General features: G+C 35.3%; 1 protein-coding gene across 2 annotated transcripts in view; it reads left to right on the top strand.

The window, feature by feature from the left end:
* Window positions 1-7,504: 7,504 nt before the first annotated feature.
* Window positions 7,505-19,585, top strand: part of LOC121423632 (ubiquitin carboxyl-terminal hydrolase 24-like) — a 50,743-nt gene continuing 38,662 nt past the window's right edge. The window contains exons 1-12 of one of the 2 annotated variants that reach the window (XM_041619039.1): window positions 7,505-7,888; window positions 10,956-11,145; window positions 11,721-11,932; window positions 13,216-13,377; window positions 13,989-14,060; window positions 14,512-14,652; window positions 15,386-15,544; window positions 16,332-16,455; window positions 17,447-17,550; window positions 18,069-18,176; window positions 18,492-18,749; window positions 19,268-19,351. In XM_041619039.1, the coding sequence (XP_041474973.1) occupies window positions 7,610-7,888; window positions 10,956-11,145; window positions 11,721-11,932; window positions 13,216-13,377; window positions 13,989-14,060; window positions 14,512-14,652; window positions 15,386-15,544; window positions 16,332-16,455; window positions 17,447-17,550; window positions 18,069-18,176; window positions 18,492-18,749; window positions 19,268-19,351 (1,893 nt within the window). In that variant the 5' untranslated portion in view covers window positions 7,505-7,609. Of the gene's footprint in view, window positions 7,889-10,955; window positions 11,146-11,720; window positions 11,933-13,215; window positions 13,378-13,988; window positions 14,061-14,511; window positions 14,653-15,385; window positions 15,545-16,331; window positions 16,456-17,446; window positions 17,551-18,068; window positions 18,177-18,491; window positions 18,750-19,267; window positions 19,352-19,585 lie in introns of those variants that run through there. The other variant, XM_041619038.1, reaches the window with a different exon arrangement.

Here is a 19,585-nt window from a genome sequence, read left to right as displayed (position 1 = left end):
CGCGCGAAAGTTTATCAACCCAACCCATTCAAGATGGCGACTTACATCTATTGACGTCCCGTTAAAGACAGCACGTTAGCCATTCTCTGATTGGTCAATTAAGGAAGTCTGATAGTGTGTGCGTGTTACGTGCAGTCTATGTAGTGGGCTAGCTACGTAGCCGTAGCTCTTCTTCTTCTTCCTCTATCGTTCGTTACGACTTATGAGTAATGTAGATTCTTGCGAATTAATTTCAGATGATTTATGGGTTAAAAAAACATGTAGATCTATTTAATGTTCACGATATCTTGAACAACAGAGAATCTATGAACCCGAAACAGAATACAGAGCTTGCAATACTCGTTAGAGGTATAGGTATGTGTGCGCGCGTACAAATTTAGATGCGAGACCAGTCGTTTTTCGAAAATGGAACAGTGCAATTACCACCATTAGAGTACCAAATTCAATCATAAATTCAAGGGAAGCGAGCGCGAGTTCTGCAGCCAGGGGCGGATCCAGCCTTCGCCAATCGGCCGCTCGAAGTTGATTTTAGGTTTCTTTCAATGGTATAGTCCTAATAGTCACTTCTATTCTTATTCAATTCAATTCAGTATATATTTCCAAATTCATTAAAAAGAACAAAATGAGAACTAAAGTATACACAAAGAAAAAATAAATAACATGAAACAAAGCAAAGGTATCAACAAAACATAACTGAAAAATATAGTGGTAATGATAAAATTATGGTTGGCACATAATTTTAAAAATATAGATGAACAAAATAATGAATGGAAATCGGGCATGCACAAAAAGCCATAAAAAGGCTTGTTAAAACGCACATACCCACGAATAAATGAATAATTTATGAATAAATGTAAATATATAATATCATAATCCTCATTTATATAATGCGAGCGCGAAGCGCGTGCTAAATTATTTTGGAAATCTTATGTATTTTTTCCTAAAATATTGAACATTCTGGGCAATGTTTAATATCCCGAAAAAGATGTGTATGCAAATGGTAATTACTACGAACGTGAAGCGCGATCAGAAATGAACTGATGGAAAAGGTACTGCTTGCGGTTAGCAAGGCATGAATACGTTATATATATTTGAAAAATCAAATAATGCGATTGCGAAGCGCGAGCTGAAATTTTTTGACATTTTTACCAAAGGAATGGAAATTCTCAGCACTTTTTGTAACTTAAACAGAATAGGTATATAACTAAACATTGATGCGAACGCAGCGCGAGCAGAAAATTTCGAGATTTAGACCTACTGAACGAGACACTTTATTCAAGTTTGTAAATCATGAAAAGGATATGAGTAAGTGGGGGTCTTCCTTACATTAATAATGCGAGCGCGAGCAGAAAAGATACCTGTTAAGGACTGCTTGGACTTAGCCATGAAGACGTTACATATTTCAACAGTCAAATAATGCGAGCGCGAGGCGCGAGCTGAAAGATTTTGACATTTCTACATAAAAAATGTAAAAATTTAATCAATTTGTTTTAATCGTGAACAGGATAGGTATATAACGAAACAATTGATGCAAGTGCGAAGCGCTAGCGGAAAAAAAAATGATTCACTCTATTCCTGTTTTGTAAATCATGAAAAAGTGAGTAATAGGGAATCTTTCTGCATTAACAATGCGAGCACAAAGCGCGAGCAGAAAATTTTTGACATTGTGATCTGAAACTGGATAATGATTTTAATAAAGAACAAGTTGAGTATCTGAATAAACATGCGCGTGCGTGTTTCATATTTAGACATAGAATCTAGGCATTCTTAATACACTCTTATCATGATATTCCGATCAGAAAAAAAGTCAATATCAGCTCTATATTTCAAGCACTCTGTAGGAAAAATTTGAGGTGGATATATGGATCGCACTTAATAAAGAACTGATATTTTTCATTATTATTATTTTTAATTTTAACATAGGACATGGACATCATTAGGACATGCATATGAAAATGACTATCTCCCTATTCCTCTTGCTAAGCGGGAGATGAAACAAAAGGGACAAATTAATTATCAAATTAATATCTTATTCATAAATCTGATGACAATATGGCCTGAAAACTGGACATTCCAAGCACTTTTGTAATTATAAATAGGATGCATCAGTTAATATGTTTTGACCATTAGCGCGAGTGCAAATCGAAAGCCAAAATTTTTGGTAAAATGTCATAGAAACGGGATTTTACGAGGTTTGTTGTATAATCAATATTAAGAGATACATAACTCGCCAATCAAAATGCGAGCGTGCAGCGCTAGCTGGTACGTTTTGACAATCAGACATGAAAAGGGACATTTTGAAAACTTGATGGAATACACGAAAATAATAGGTACTTGGTACTTGACAAATCAAATTTTGCAAGCGCGCAGCGCGAGCAGAAATTGTTTATTTTCAGACCATATAATATAAATTTTTAGAGAGCACTTTTTGAAAATCAATTTGTAAATCAAACAAAATAACGAAAGTTCGTTTTCCGAGCTGAAATATATTTGTATATTGAGTTCAAAATTTGATATTTTAAGCTCCATATTGAGCAAGATAATGTAAATCACCTAAAACGCAATGCGAGCGCGAAGCGCGAGCGAAAATTGTATTATAGGGAAACGAAAGATTTTTATTTTCCAAGTCCCCCCCTCACCTTATTTCATTCAATCGTCTTTGTCCTTTTATGTTTCCCCTTATTTTTTCCTCTCTTTTCCGTTCTTTTTCTTTTTTTTTTGCTCTCTTTCTCCTTTTTTTTGGCTCCGCCAATAGGGGGGGGGGGGGGGGGCGGGCCCCTCTGGATCCGCCTATGTGCAGCATACCAGTGGAGTTGAAATTTGAAAACATCAACTCGTAGATTATATTGCCCCATTATAAAAGCATCTATTAGTCTAATTTAATATGATTTCATGAATTTACAATTTACAAAAAAAAATTTACTTGGCGGAAGATTCAATGCACTAAGAGTTAGAAAAAATAAATATTTTAATTTTAGGGTAAGGTAGAGAGGACTATTTAATTTTGTAAATATAGTTTCATCATGATCATTTTCAATATACAAGGCAAAAATGTTATAGCAGGCCCTAAATATTGTAATAGAATTTCAAATACAAAAATAAAAATACATGTAATAATTTCATGAAGCCATTGCATGCAAAACAGGATTTTCTTTTCAGTAAGCACATTTAGACATCTACAGAAGTTTGCATAACCTGTTAATAATATGTCAAGAAAATGGCAACACGGCTGTCTCTAATTGTCATATAGACTATATGTCAAGAAAATGGCAACACGGCTGTCTCTAATTGTTATATAGACTATATGTCACGAAAATGGCAACACGGCTGTCTCTAAATGTCATATAGACTATATGTCAAGAAAATGGCAACACGGCTGTCTTTAATTGTTATATGAACTATATGTCAAGAAAATGGCAACACGGCTGTCTTTAATTGTTATATGAACTATATGTCATGAAAATGGCAACACGGCTGTCTCTAATTGTCATATGACTATGTCAAGAAAATGGCAACACGGCTGTCTCTAATTGTCATATGACTATATCAAGAAAATGGCAACACGGCTGTCTCTAATTGTTATATAGATTATATATATGTCAAGAAAATGGCAACACGGCTGTCTCTAATTGTTATATAGACTATATGTCATGAAAATGGCAACACGGCTGTCTCTAATTGTCATATAGACTATATGTCATGAAAATGGCAACACGGCTGTCTCTAATTGTCATATGACTATGTCAAGAAAATGGCAACACGGCTGTCTCTAATTGTCATATGACTATATCAAGAAAATGGCAACACGGCTGTCTCTAATTGTTATATAGACTATATATATGTCAAGAAAATGGCAACACGGCTGTCTCTAATTGTTATATAGATTATATGTCATGAAAATGGCAACACGGCTGTCTCTATTATCATATAGACTATATGTCATGAAAATGGCAACACGGCTGTCTCTGATTGTTATATAGACTATGTCAAGAAAATGGCAACACGGCTGTCTCTAATTGTCAAATCGACTATATATCATGAAAATGATGCCAAGATATTTGTAAGACTTAACCACTTGTAGAATAGAACATTTTAAATGTTATTAAAACGTTTTTTTTTTGCTTTTTGGGAAAGGTTATAACGATGTTTCAAAAACACTATTTTCTTTTAGCATACATTTTTGTCAAAACATTAAAATATTAATCGTATGATTTTGTTTTATTAATGTTCTAAAAACGTTATTACAAAACATTATTTGGAATAGATAAATGAAATCTTTTCGAAATGTTATTAAAACATTATGTGCTATGGGAAAAATGGACCGTTTTATATTAGACTTAAATATGCTACTTATAAGGTAAATATATAGTGCATAAATTGAAGACTATATTATAATATATGACTCCTCACTATGAAAATGGCAACAGGTCTGCATGTAAGGCAGCAGCGGTCAGCGTTAATTGACAGCCGATTTTGATGTTTTTTTGAAGGCCGTGAAATATAAAGTTATAGAGGCCGGTCGTCGGACATCATGATGGAGAAAAACTTCAACTTTATTTCAGAGAGTATTTATGTGTATATATTGCGTTGGATTCGCTATAGTGTTGAGTCTGTATACTTGAAAGTGATGCAACGTACAATATCTCCCAGGTTCATTCTCTATGTTTCCATTTCCTCCTCTTCTCTCTCTCTCATCTATTTTCTTTTATTTTTTTTATTCCTTTCCTCATTCCTTCTCCTTTTTGACCCCTTACCCCTTTTCGTACTCCCTCCTCCTCTTTGTATTTTTTTCTTTCTTCTTCTCCTACTTCTCTTCATATTCACCATGTTTTTCTTCTTCATTTTCTTCCTTTTTATTTCCTTCCTCTTATTCCTCATTACTTTTCCCCCAATTCTTTCTCCTCCCCATCTGAATTATCTATTAACTATCCTAATTTATTCTGAATGATCTGGTTTGACCATTATTAGGAATTGCGGTTCAGGTTGTTTACCCCCATACCCTCTTTCATGTGAATATTTTGTCAGCTTTGAATTGATATTCTTGTTTTCATTCCCTGCTTATTCTTCATATTCCGTTTTCCTTCTTATACTGATTATTTCCTGTTTGTTTTTGGTATTAATGTACAGTGTATATTGTTACAAATTTCTCACTGGTTTTTAAATATTTATTTGATATGTAATTGTGAATTTAATTGTACTTCTTTGAATTGTCAATAATCCAACTGTCATGGTTGCAATGAATGAATAAATAAATAAATATATTCCTCATACTTAATTTCCTTGATGATGTTGATGCCTACTGATAGAATGCCTTCACACAGCTCTTAATTAAGTGTGTCAGGGTGTGCATTTAGAGTTACGTCACAGTATAATAGGAGGGGGCGGGGTTTCGGCACACTAAAAGCCGCGGGTGCGTGATTAGGGCGGCGGCTATTATGAGGCGAGTAATCCGTGAACACTAGGTCAATTGTCAGACTTGGACACTCTGTACCTCCTATACAGAAATACAATAGCGAAGATATCATAGTCCCTGAATAGCGATTACTATAATTTCGTCATGAACTTGGCAACACGGCTGTTTCTAAAAGTACATAATTATAGACTATGTCATGAAACTGACAAAACGACTGCATGTGTTACCATTTTCTTAACATATTATAGTCTATATGACAATTAAAGACAGCCCTGTTGCCATTTTCTTGACATATAGTCTATATGACATTTAGAGACAGCCGTGTTGCCATTTTCGTGACATATAGTCTATATAACAATTAGAGACAGCCGTGTTGCCATTTTCTTGACATATATATAGTCTATATGACAATTAGAGACAGCCGTGTTGCCATTTTCTTGACATATAGTCTATATAACAATTAGAGACAGCCGTGTTGCCATTTTCTTGATATAGTCATATGACAATTAGAGACAGCCGTGTTGCCATTTTCTTGACATAGTCATATGACAATTAGAGACAGCCGTGTTGCCATTTTCATGACATATAGTTCATATAACAATTAAAGACAGCCGTGTTGCCATTTTCTTGACATATAGTTCATATAACAATTAAAGACAGCCGTGTTGCCATTTTCTTGACATATAGTCTATATGTCAATTAGAGACAGCCGTGTTGCCATTTTCTTGACATATAGTTCATATAACAATTAGAGACAGCCGTGTTGCCATTTTCTTGACATATAGTCTGTACGACAATTAGAGACAGCCGTGTTGCCATTTTCTTGACATAGTCATATGACAATTAGAGACAGCCGTGTTGCCATTTTCTTGACATAGTCATATGACAATTAGAGACAGCCGTGTTGCCATTTTCTTGACATATAGTTCATATAACAATTAAAGACAGCCGTGTTGCCATTTTCTTGACATATAGTCTATATGGTAATTAGAGACAGCCGTGTTGCCATTTTCTTGACATATAGTCTATATGACAATTAGAGACAGCCGTGTTGCCATTTTCTTGACATAGTCATATGACAATTAGAGACAGCCGTGTTGCCATTTTCATGACATATAGTCATATGACAATTAGAGACAGCCGTGTTGCCATTTTCTTGACATATAGTCTATATGACAATTAGAGACAGCCGTGTTGCCATTTTCTTGACATAGTCATATGACAATTAGAGACAGCCGTGTTGCCATTTTCGTGACATATACATAAATTAACAGGTTATGCAAACTTCTGTAGATGTCTAAATGTGCTTACTGAAAAGAAAATCCTGTTTTGCATGCAATGGCTTCATGAAATTATTACATGTATTTTTATTTTTGTATTTGAAATTCTATTACAATATTTAGGGCCTGCTATAACATTTTTGCCTTGTATATTGAAAATGATCATGATGAAACTATATTTACAAAATTAAATAGTCCTCTCTACCTTACCCTAAAATTAAAATATTTATTTTTTCTAACTCTTAGTGCATTGAATCTTCCGCCAATTAAGTAATTTTTTTTAGTAAATTGTAAATTCATGAAATCATATTAAATTAGACTAATAGATGCTTTTATAGTGGGGCAATATAATCTACGAGTTGATGTTTTCAAATTTCAGCTCCACTGGTATGCTGCAGAACTCGCGCTCGCTTCCCTTGAATTTATGATTGAATTTGGTACTCTAATGGTGGTAATTGCACTGTTCCATTTTCGAAAAACGACTGGTCTCGCATCTAAGTTCTTACGCGCGCACACATACCTTACCTCTAACTATTGCTAGGTCTATTCTGTTTCGGGTTCGTAGATTCTCTGTTGTTCACGACATCGTGAACATTAAATAGATCTACATGTTTTTTTTAACCCATAAATCATCTGAAATTAATTCGCAAGAATCTGCATTACTCATAAGTCGTAACGAACGATAGAGGAAGAAGAAGAACAGCTACGGCTACATAGTCATAGACTGCACGTAACACGCACACACTATCGGACTTCCTTAATTGACCAATCAGAACATGGCTAACGTGCTGTCTTTAACGGGACGTATCTATTGATTATGACATGGAACACAGATGTATGTTAAAACTGTTTTTCGTTATATAGGCCAGCGACATTTCATTTTCCGTTGATGGTATTGTAGTTTATTTGTGTTACAATGGAGCCCAGCGAAGAAAATGTGCAAATGCTCATAAATATGGGATTTGGAGACCTTGCAGATATCAAGAAAGCGCTCCGCCTTGCACAGAACGACGTGAACGAAGCAGTGGCAATTCTCACACAGGAACAACCGGGTTTGAGTTACGACACCGTGGAGGAGGAAACAAATAAGGAAGCGCCGCCACCGGGAACTCTCCGGCGGACTTACGGACCGCAACACCGTCTCGCACCAGACCCGCCCCCTCCTTCATATGATGAAGCTGTAGAACCAGTGGAGGTAAAACTTTCCAGGATTTGTCTGCATTGTAACAGTAAACTTCAAATTTCTTTATTGTTTTTTAATTTCCCAACTGTGACAAAGACAAGTCAAACTCAACAAGTTTGTTGTATTAAAAAATACTGTAATTTATCATTGGTTGAGCAAAATCCATCAAAGATTAAGAAAGTTATTATATTACAAGGCCTATACCTATAGGCCCTATGTTAGATCTATTATCATTTTTCTTATTCGTTTCCTCCTATTTATTATTTTTTAAGGGCACTGACTGGCACTGGGTCTGGGAAACAAATTGAAAAATGACAAACAGGAAATGGAAAGAAAAGAGGATAAATGAAAAATGAAGGAAGAACTTGAGCTCAGCTCAATTAAATTTAAAATGGTATTTATCGATGATCAAACATCTTAATATAATCGCACATGAAAAAACAGCTGGAGCTGGAAAATTCATGTTTACAAGTTTTTGTTGGCACACTACACAGTAAAAAAACCAATGTAAATGTAGTAAAATGCATTAAAAAGTCAATGCATTAAAAAGTCTATACATTTAAAAAGCTAATTGAATTTGACATGTACTGTAGATATGGCATAAAAGGCAATGAATGAATTTAACATGATAATTTCTTAAAATTCATTATATTCGCTTAGAAAAATTACTAAAAACACAACAACCAACCTGCGGATGGCCAATATGAAGGAGAGGAGACTAGCACTTTATTTTAATGTCAAAATTGACTGTAAGGTGGGGAGCACTCATTCAATGAACAAGGTTATGATATAATATGATGGTGGGGAGGAGGGAGGGACATTTTCCTTTGCCTTTCCTAGTGGAAACACTCATCTTTTGTTGAGTATGTCAACCAAAAAAGGCAATGGACTATTGAAAAATCTTCTTGTTCTTTTTGAAATTGTTGATAATTGCTTTTAACGACAAAGAGATGTTTAGATGTTTTTTCTGAGGTAGTTATGTCTTACAGAGAGGATGAATTGAAAGTGATTTTGCAATTTTTTTTTACACGGTGTCAGTCATGGTCATGCTGTCAGTCATGGTGTCAGTTCCTTGACCTTTCTTTTTCTTTTAATGACATAGATATTCCAATATCTTCAATCATTAAGGATTTAGGAGTTGTTTTTTTAGTGAAATGAAAATGACTGAACATGTAACATTCTTGTGTTGTACACTCAACTGGCGAGTATATAAACTCAGTCGCATTTAGAAGTTTACTGTCATAATGTTGTTAGGGCACTTGTGCTCTCCAGGCTAGACTATGGTGGCTGCTTGCTTGGAGGTAATAGTACATGTACATGTAGACAAGATCCTTCAGAACATGTGCACGATTGATCTGTCAAAAACCAAAATGGTGTCATGCTACCCCTCTTCTAAATAACTACATTGGCTACCCGTTTCTGATAGAATACATTATCGAATACTTGTTCAAACCTATAAATCTCTGTCAACCACACTTCCTTCTTACATTTCTTCATTATTTCAACAATAAAAATCTACATACTCTCTTCGTCCGGCATCAGCTCCTTCCTATGTCAATCCAAAAAACAGGCCAACTCCCTTTCAATCTCTTGCCCCCGTCTTTGGAACAATCTCCCTTCATCTCTTTGAAACCTCTCTTCTCTTGATCTCTTAAAAAACATCTTAAAAACTCATTGGTGTAACCATAAACCTTAACTTGTCTTATGCCACAACAGCACTTTGTATCCTCTGGAAAAAGCATTATTATTATTATTATTATTTATCTAAAATGTGAAAAGAATGTAGCTGAAGTGGAAAATTAAGAAAAAGGGTAAAAAGAATTTAAGCACATGTTTGGACTGCTGAGGATTAAAATTGAAGAATGGGATGAAGGAATATGATGGAGTACATATACATGTGTATGGAGTCTATATAGGCTTACTAAATTTCATACAATTTAATGTTCGCAATCAGGAAAATCACTGCATTGCAAGAGGTAAATGTAGTTATCTCCCACACTCCCTGCAGGAGCATTAGATTACCTATAGATGTCTTGAGCCGAGGGCTAGACATACCCCTTTATACTGTATATGTTCCCATCTTCATGAAGCTTCATGCTGGCATGAATTACTGTGGAAAGTTTACCGTGGCAAAATAACCTGAGCTCCCTGGGGCTGTGCCCTAGTCCCTATGCAATAGAGGCTTTGAATCTCGGTATTTTTCAAAGGCTCTACATGTATTTATTATCGGCCCTTCCCTGCATTTAGCTTTACACTGGCATAAAGAGAGAGAGAGAGGGGGGGGGGGGGCTTGGTCCCATAACAAAAAAAATATGGAGGAGGCATTGAGGCAACAAATGAAAATTAAAGGAAAAGAGTGAAATGCCTTTGTTATTTGGTGAATATAAATGTGAGAATCTATCACATGAGAGTTTCATTTTTAAAAGGTAAAACTTTTTCTCTCTCACTTCACTTTCTTTTGACGTTTCAGAAATTTCCTTGCATTTTCTCTGTTGTGTCCTCTCAAAATTTTAGGCTTAATTGTGCTGCTTTGAGTAAAACCTACACCCTTGATTGATAAAAAATAACGGCCATCTTAAAGGATTAAAATGGCTGAATCTCCAGAGGATCCAAGGGCTTTGCAGTTTGCATACATATGAAAGGGTTTGGGGCCATGGCTGTCCATAAGTTTCAGATATGATTTTATATTCTGAATATGTGTCAAAATCTATCACAAACTTAGATTATCATGAAAAAGTGAACATTTTTGCTCACTCGCTTTGCTTGATCTGACCTTAACTTTTGCCACATAGCCCCTGTTACTCTCCTGAGCTGCCCCATATGTCATGTATTATAGAATGCATAAATTTCAAATTTTTAATGGTTCATACACCTGTAATGACTAATGTTTTTGTTTCTTTCGCTAGTGGTTTAAAACGATTTGTCTGTTGATATGCTGAAGACCAAAAGAAACAATTTTCATTTATTTTGGGGAGAAATTGACTTTTGTTGACTTTCTTACTACTGGTACTACATTGGCAGCTAGAAGAGTTTATTTTTGACAAAGGTTAATCTCTCTGTAACTTCATTTACCATCCAGGATGAAGATCCAAGTTCCAGCAGTGGGGAAGCAAGAGAGGAAGAAAGCATGGAAGTCAACAAGGAGTTCCCTACAGGAAACCTCTATGAACTCGAGGGAAGAGTCTTCACTGACCAGTGGTCTATACCTTACAAGAAAGAGGAGTCGCTGGGCAAATGTTTGATTGCTGCCACCAGATTTGCCAGTGAAGGTAATATCAAAACAATTATATGGTTGTACGGTTTATAAAAAATTGCTCACCTATTTTCGTATTTTGAGATATTAAACAATAGTACTGTTCAGTTCTTTGATATGGCATAACATGTACATGTAGCTGAGTATGTTTGTTTGCACTTATATGAAATTAGAGATTAAGTGGATAGTGTTGGGCACTGAGTTCTTTACATATTGAACATTGTTTTTTCCTCAAAAAATTCTTAAGCTTTCCCATAATCATGAATTAGGAAGTGCATTCCATGATTATCACTTGCAAAAGACATTAACTTGGAGATCAGACGAAAAGTGGCTATATTAAAGGTAGAATCCACCCAACCAAGAAGTTGATAATAATAGAGAAAAATCAAGCAAGGATATTGATGCTCTAAAATTTCATTGCATTTGGTTGTAAGATAAGGAGAATGATTGAGAAATAGAGCTACAATGTACATGTATAAGAGGTCTTGTATGCATATAAATCAATCTTTAAATACAACTAAAGCCATTTTTATTGGTACTTTGCATACATTGTGTATCTAATAATACCTAACTGTGTGCATTGATATGTAGGTCGTATGGAGAGCGATGAGAACTGCATGCGCTTTGTGAACCGCTGCATGCCCGAAGCGTTCCGTAAGCTGCTGACATCCAAGGCGGTCCACCGATGGGGTGCCGAGATCCATGAGGGCATATATAACATGCTTCAGCTCCTTATCGAGCTGGTGGCTGTCAGGCTGAAGCATAAACCTGTCCCGTTGGAGCTTCTTGAAGTGCTTGCAATGGTATGTAATTATTTTCAACTCACTCCCAGGTCAATGGATAATCATAATTTAAAAGGCCTATTTGATCATCTTTCTTACTTCAAATTGGCAATATCTTTTTATATATTTTTTTCTGTTTTAAAGTTAACATATTATCATACCAGAAAGAAATAAAGAATGATTGAGAATGTCATGTCATTTTCAGCTCATTCTGAACAATATTCTAAGTAATTTATTTTATCATCTTTCTTTCTTCACATTGGCAAAATTTTGATTTTCATAATATTTCTCCACTTTCTAATTGTAAATTGGTAGCATTATAAATGAATAAAGAATGATAAAAAATGTTATGTAATCTTTGATTCATTCATGAAAAAGGCTGATTTCAGATTTTTTGTTGGTGTTAGAAGCTTAATTAAGATTGTCACCCCTAGTGTCAAAGCCTAATGTGAGATTAGAAAAATTAACCATGTCACATTATTGTTAGCTTAACTCCTTGGGCCTGTAACACAAAGGTTAATGATAAGGTTAATTCTGATAGGCTCCTTGTCAGTCTGCAAGAGATTTTTTCAGGTTTGATAAAAGTGGAATAAGAAGTAGAAAATATAGTTCAACTTCACATTTTCCCTTTTAAGTACATATTTGTCAGATAGCAATGAAAAAAAAAGTTTAAACAAAAATGAGGTTTGAACTGCTGTTAAGTTTCTGCTCCAAATTACATTTTGCATTTCAGGTAATTTCCTGAAATTTTGTTAACATAAACTATTGCTTTTGAAAAGTCTGATAAGTGGATAGACATTCCACTTGTGGTACACTTAAATAGAAATCATTTCATAAGAGCTCTGTAAGTGTAATATTTTTTAATCAAAAGTTCCTTCTATGCAGAATGACTTCAGTACTTAAATATTGGTTAGTGGTTTGTTTTCTTGAATTGTATAACATTTGTAAAACCTAGGGAAAGTCCTCTCTAGGGACCTTGTAAAAATGATATTTACAAGATACCATATATGGATTAGTGGCAAAAACTTGTATTATGATAAGCTCATCATTGTGTTTTACTATCATACATGTACTTGTATTGTGGATTTGGGCTCTATTCATAAAAGTTGGTGTCATTTTCTTCTTCTTTTCTTTTCTTTATTGCACCATGAGTATATTTTTATGCTGGATACTGGCACATTATAAATGTTCACATTATTATTATTATTCCAGGCGTTCAATCCAGAGACAGAGTTCCATTATAAGAACAGGGCCAAGAAATGGGATCATATATTCACACATTATTATTATTACTATTCTTCCAGGCTTTCAATCCAGAGACAGAGTTCCATTATAAGAACAGGGCCAAGAAATGGGATCATATATTCTGGGAAGAGAAGTTTGGTGTGAATCACACATTTGCTGTTAGTCCTCCCTTTGAGACATACAAGGACCCATGTGGATGGCTTGTCAATCTTATCAATGCTGTAAGTATTGACAAGTTTCTGTCTTATTTATTTGTAATTTGTTAACAAGACATGTCGATCCATATTTAAAGTTCTAAAATTCTACTTTGGACCCTGCGTAATATAAACTACATAAGACACATGTTTGTATCAAATGACACATAAGATGCATGCATATTAAAGACAAAACACATCCATGAAAAGACATATTTCATGAATTGTAATGAGATTGTTCTGGATATTATTATTTTTAAACAAAATTTTAAATGCTAAATCTGCTAGTTTCAGAAAATCATACTTCAGAAATCTGTGAGAAATTAATGTTTTGTAACAGGATACCTAAACTCAAGTCAATAATTCATCACTATTTGTTTTAGCAAGATGCAATATGATTTTGTGACAAACTGAGATTAAGTCATTTTATTCTATGTTAAATACTACCAGCAGTCTTCAAGAACTACAAGTTTTTAGTGTTAAATTTTGCAATATCTTTTGATAATGTAATACAATAATGTTAACCACCTGAACCACATGTAGTTGTGTAACCTGTATGCATTTGATTTGTAATTAGGAAATCTTCTTCTTTTCTCTATCAATTAAGGGTTGAATTTGTTTTTTATTTATGATCTCAGTTTGCCCACCATGGAGGGATGGATCAAATCCGGGATAGAGTTTTGGAATCTATTGATGATGTCGACCCAACGGTAAGTAAATGTGCTTTCAGTCTTTTCTGTTTCACTATTACGATTTTCTTCCAGTCTCTTTTTCTCCTATTTTTCTCATGTATTTTGGTCGCTCTCTTAGATTCCATCTCATGTCTGTTCCTTTGTCTGTTTTGTTCTGCTGTCTTTGGTCTTTCTGTCTATCTGTGACTGTTTCTCTGTTTGACTCTTTATTCTTTCTCTTTGTCTCTCATTTTCTGTCTGTCTTTCTTTTTGGCTTTTTCTTTGTCTTTCACTATATTTGATGCTAAGTTTCTATTATATAAGAGGCATAGTTGAAAAGCAAGAAAACTTAATTTTGTTTGTCCATATAGATGATGTAATATTTTACTGCTATGAAAGCTTGTAAATGTTTTTTTTTAATATGTATTAATTAATTGCAACCAATACTACCATCACATCTCTCTCTTTCTCATTCTCTCCTGCTCTTCAGACTTTATCTGTATTGATGCAGCCGCTGGGATACTGTGGAGAGTACCTGAACCCTCTGAAGTTTGGCCCATTCATGGCCCTGGTAGAGAAACAGGTCCTCAAGTACGTCCAAGACCTCAAGGAACATGAACTCAAGAGGAAGGTTAGTCTCAAGGAGTCTTGCGATATGAACTCCATAAATAAAAATGCTTAGTTTTAATGAATGAAGTTAAGAAGGTTTATGGCCAAACATGCTCCTTCAACGGTTTTCACTATTCTTAAGGCCGCATGGAGAAAGAGGTCCTGAAGTTCTTTTCAGGATATGAAGGAAAATGATCCCTAAAGAAATGTTAATCCGAAGACGCAAACTCAAGAATGTTAAAGGTTAGTCCTAAGATATAAACTCAGGAATTATGATGTAAGAAAAGAAAGGTTTATTCTCAGATTCTTAATAATTCTTGCTGAAAGATGCCGCAGAAAAATTTGACAAGGTACTGCATTTGACCATCTTTGATGCATTTTTTACCAGTAAATTTAAAGAGAAATGATGATGTAATGTTTTTGTTCCCTGAATTTTCTTTAGGTATTATTGGTATTTCAAATTTGGTACTAGTCAACTACTATACCCTTAGTTTCATTTCATATCTATCATTTACAGGACCATTATGTTTTTCTCTCAGAATACGGTTTCCCAGCCAGAATGAGGTTTAAATTTTGAAGCAAAGACACACAAAGTTGGTTTTACATGACCCTTTTTAAACTACCAAAAGAGACCATTAAGTTAGAGAATTAATGTTTATTGCATGTTTATATATTTCTTTTTCCCATAACCTATCTTCTAATACTAGTGAAATCCTATCTTGATCAATGTCAAATATTCTTCCGTCAATAAACAGAAAACCGGTAGCATCTCTGAGCTGTTGACGACGATGAAGTCTCTTTGCCTTTACTTCTGGGTAGATGATGTAAAGAAGGTGGATGACCTGAGGATGAGTGTGGCACTGCGGATGCTCAACTCACCTCACTTCAATGCAAAGATGAATAGTCTCAAAGAGGTAGGTTTGCTTTGATTTTGTTAACCAATTGATTACTGAATTCTGCTATTCACGTAGGCTGTATACAGGTAGCATTCGGTTCCAATAGGTAACAGGTTAAAGATGTGAGGGTGCCGTAATTGCGTTTGATAAATGCTACAGTTTATTTAAAGATATGGTCACCTGCTCTTCTTGGAAATCACAATCTAGAATGCTGACCACCCATCAGGGTTCCCACAGTTTTCCTAGAAAAAAATGTGGTCAGGGAAAAGTCAGGGAATTTGGAAAATTTGTGAAAAGTCATGAAAAAGTCATGGAATTGCATTTACCTCTTGGCTATGGCAGCTTTCCAGTTTGTAGTATCTCGCAACTCACATACTCTGTGATCATACTCTGCTATTATAATTGGTGTTTATGATTTCCATTATTCCCAATTTTGTGCCATCCCAAATTCTAAATAACTCCCGGGATGTCACTGGAAGTCATGGAAATGTCATGGAAAATTCATGGAATTCTGTTTTCAAATTTCTATGGGAACCCTGACCTATGCACACTATGTGACAAATTCAATGTGAAAAGTGGAAGTTATTAGGTCTTAACAAGTTATTACTTTAGATTTAGCCTCCAGGTCTTGATAAAAATGACAATGATGACCCACTACTATTCATGATGTGAATACATCAATATGATGATTATTCAAATGAAATAAAAAATATCATTATTCTTTTATTTTTCTTAAAGATTTGAATGTTTGATCAAGAGTGAAATCAAATGCTTATCTTTTCTTCATTTATTATATCCTTAAAAGATTACCAAGATGATCGAGGACACGAGTATATCAAGCAGAAATCGGAATGCTATTGAAGAAGAGGTCATCCTAGACTGGCTTGTAGATAATAAAGTACTATCACGCCTTGTAATAGCTCTTGAAGGTAAGACACTAGGGGCTCAGGGGTAGAGTGTCTGCCTGATGAATGTGAAGGTCGTAGGTTTGCTGGGTGTGGTTGAGAAGTCATTTGAGAGTGACTGGTGGAGAATAAAGTACTGTCCATAGTTCTTGAAGTTAAGACTTGGTATGTGGTTGCTCAGTGGTAGAGTGCAATGATGTGCTCCTGAAGCCTTGCCTTGACCTTGAGGACAGTTATGTGGTCTTGGGTGTTGCCCTTGGCCTGAAAAGGACTGTTGGATGATGGAGCGATATAGGTGAAAATTTAACAGTGAGAAAGAGAAAAATCTAAGTATGAAGTAACTTGTGTGATATGAGATTAAGTCCTTAACAAGGAATGGAAACCAGATGAGAATTGACTAGTTAAAGAGGAAGAGAAGAGTAGATGAGTTGAGAAGTCCAGTCAGCAATGAGTGGATGAGCAGTAGAGAGTAGACACAGTAGGGAGTCCCTTCTGCTTGTCATACTCATGTACTCATATTATGTAAAATTGGAAGTTTACATGATACTCCAGTATGATTAAAGTGATTGGTTAACATTGGTTTGACTTTTAAAAAATCTGAGCTAGAAGGTCACACTTGTCACCTGTGTCTGTGATATCTTCCAAAAATGAAGCCCAGAAAAAATTGTGTTCGAAAATGATTATTTAGTGCTTCAAAAATTGAAATATAAAGTGACCGGAAACACCATCTTAATTTCATCCCATACACTTATGTGTACTATTTAGGTGTCTATAAGACGCCTATTTACAAAATCGGGGTTTGCCTTGTAGTTTTAGCTTTTCATTCTCAATAATGGTTGTTTTCAGGGTTTATTATTTCTAATACATGCACTTGTACACATGTTTCATCTTGGTTTGAGAATTTTTTAAATCGGCTGCTCACAAAGTTAAACAATACCTTTAAAACTATTGACCCTCTTCCAGAGCTTTAGACAAATTTGAATGCATTTAAGCCATTCTATCATCTTTCTTACAGGTAATATAGACCAGTCCCAGTACGCCGATAAGCTGAAAGGCATTGTTGAGTTTCTTGGACCAAAGCTCTCCATCGAAGATCTCACTAAGATATGGAAGATGCAGGTCAGTGAACCATCCTCAAATTGGCAATACCATTTAAATGTAATATTGATATTTGGCTGTACAAGTGCTTGGTTTGATTTTTGTGAATACTTTTCTTATGCCTTGTACTTTGTAGTTGTTTCCTTGAAGTCCTTGCATAAACCTCAAAATATAGGGTTCTTTACACCAATCAAGGTTAGCAATCTTATTCTATTTGGGTTTTTCAATGTTCCATTGCAAAATTAAGAGTGAGTCACCCAAATAAGCATAATAGAGGGGGGGGGGGACGGGGTTGGAAGAAAGATGAATTGCAATTTAACAAAAATCAGCTGTAAATTTGTATTTAATCAAAGGACATTGCTTGATTTTGGTACTTGCACATCTGGGCTAGAAGGTGACACTTTTATTTTACAAAAGTTCTTCATAAAGGAGAAAGAGAAGAGATTAACTCACCTTCCTGCAAAAAAAAATCAACTGAGGAGCAATATTGATCTTGCTTTTACATGTTTCTACCAATTACTGTTTGTTTTTGCATGTAGAATGACCAACCACTGACCGTAGTGGACAATATCCATTCCATCATGGCTGCTGCAGCGGTCAAGTTCAGTAGCGAGCAGCTTGAACATCTCTTCCATCTCATTCAAAAGGTTAGTAATGATACCAATTTCAACATCATCACTATTTCAAGGCTTTTTGTCTCGTGGTCCTGACTCATTTAGTCCTGGGTTCAAATCTTACTCAAGGCATCTATTTTTCAGAGAGAAATTTACTCACACTGTGCTGCAATCAAACCTGGTGAGGTATATGGGTATCCTGCAGGATGAATTCCTTGAATGCATTGAGCACTGGGAGCTGCAACATGAGCTAAAGCTGGGTTATAATAATAATTTATGGTTATTATTATTATTATTGGTATTGTTATTTTTGTTGTTGCTATTTTCCACTGTTCCATGTATCTTCAGGCCTGGAAGTATGAAAACGAGCGGGTCCAGGAGAAGCTTCTGAGTCTGATCGGGAGGATAGGTCGAGATGCCAGGAGTCCTAAGACCACCTGTAAGGTCCTGGAACTACTCTGGGACCTGGCCCACTTACCGGCCATCCCCAAGAACCACATGGAGCATGCCCTAGAGGAACATCTCTTCATCCTCAGTGACTCCTTAGCCGTTGGGATGCAGATCAAGAATAAATATGTTGCCAAGTGTGTGGACGACATCAAGAGGGTAAGACTAGATTCCTCACACCAATGTCAGTTGGGTTTGACTTTGAGGTCCACCATGGCTCTAATGTCTTATTGCAATACATGATTCCATATTTGCCACTCTCCACCCATGTTAATGGGTACCAGCAGGAAGAAAGTGTTTGTTTTCAGCACTGACATCAGTGGCCCAGCCAAGGTAGAAATATAAGGGCACCTTGACCATATTTAATATTGGATATATAAATATCTATTATAATACCTGAATGAGGCACTTTGAAGATAAGATATGAATGTTTGTTGTCTAACTAATTGATAAACTTGACACAAATATGTCACAATGAACCAGCCAGGGTTCAGCTGTATGAATAGGGGCCTTAATATTTATACACCTCTCCTACGTGAAATTGTCATTTTATCATAATGCTTCAGTACTGATTTATCAGTCCATATTATCCATATTCCCAGATGGCGTATGCCTGTGCGGAAGTGCGTTATCTAAACAAGTATGGAATATTCATATGATTATTTCCTTTTTTGCAGTCACAATTTGTCGTCCCAGCCATGAGGCAAATTCACCAGATAGCTAAAGGCATTACCAAGCAGAGTTACAGCAAAAGTGATAAGGTATGTATTTGGATTTATGTACACTTTTCCTCAGAAAGCTCCAGTTAAAATATCCATTTTGTTTTGTAAGCATATTTATAGCAATAGTGATAGTCAAGTTTTACTGATTCATATATTCATATACATGCATTTTCCCTATTTCAGCTGATTTTTCATTTTTTGGCCTTTGTGTTCAAAATATTGAATTGAATTTGTGTGTGTTATGATGAAAGAATGAAAAATCATTAAAAAATT

This window comes from Lytechinus variegatus, chromosome 11, assembly GCF_018143015.1.
Source record: "Lytechinus variegatus isolate NC3 chromosome 11, Lvar_3.0, whole genome shotgun sequence".
Lineage (NCBI taxonomy): Eukaryota > Metazoa > Echinodermata > Echinoidea > Temnopleuroida > Toxopneustidae > Lytechinus > Lytechinus variegatus.
This window is presented reverse-complemented; position numbering and strand designations above follow the sequence as displayed.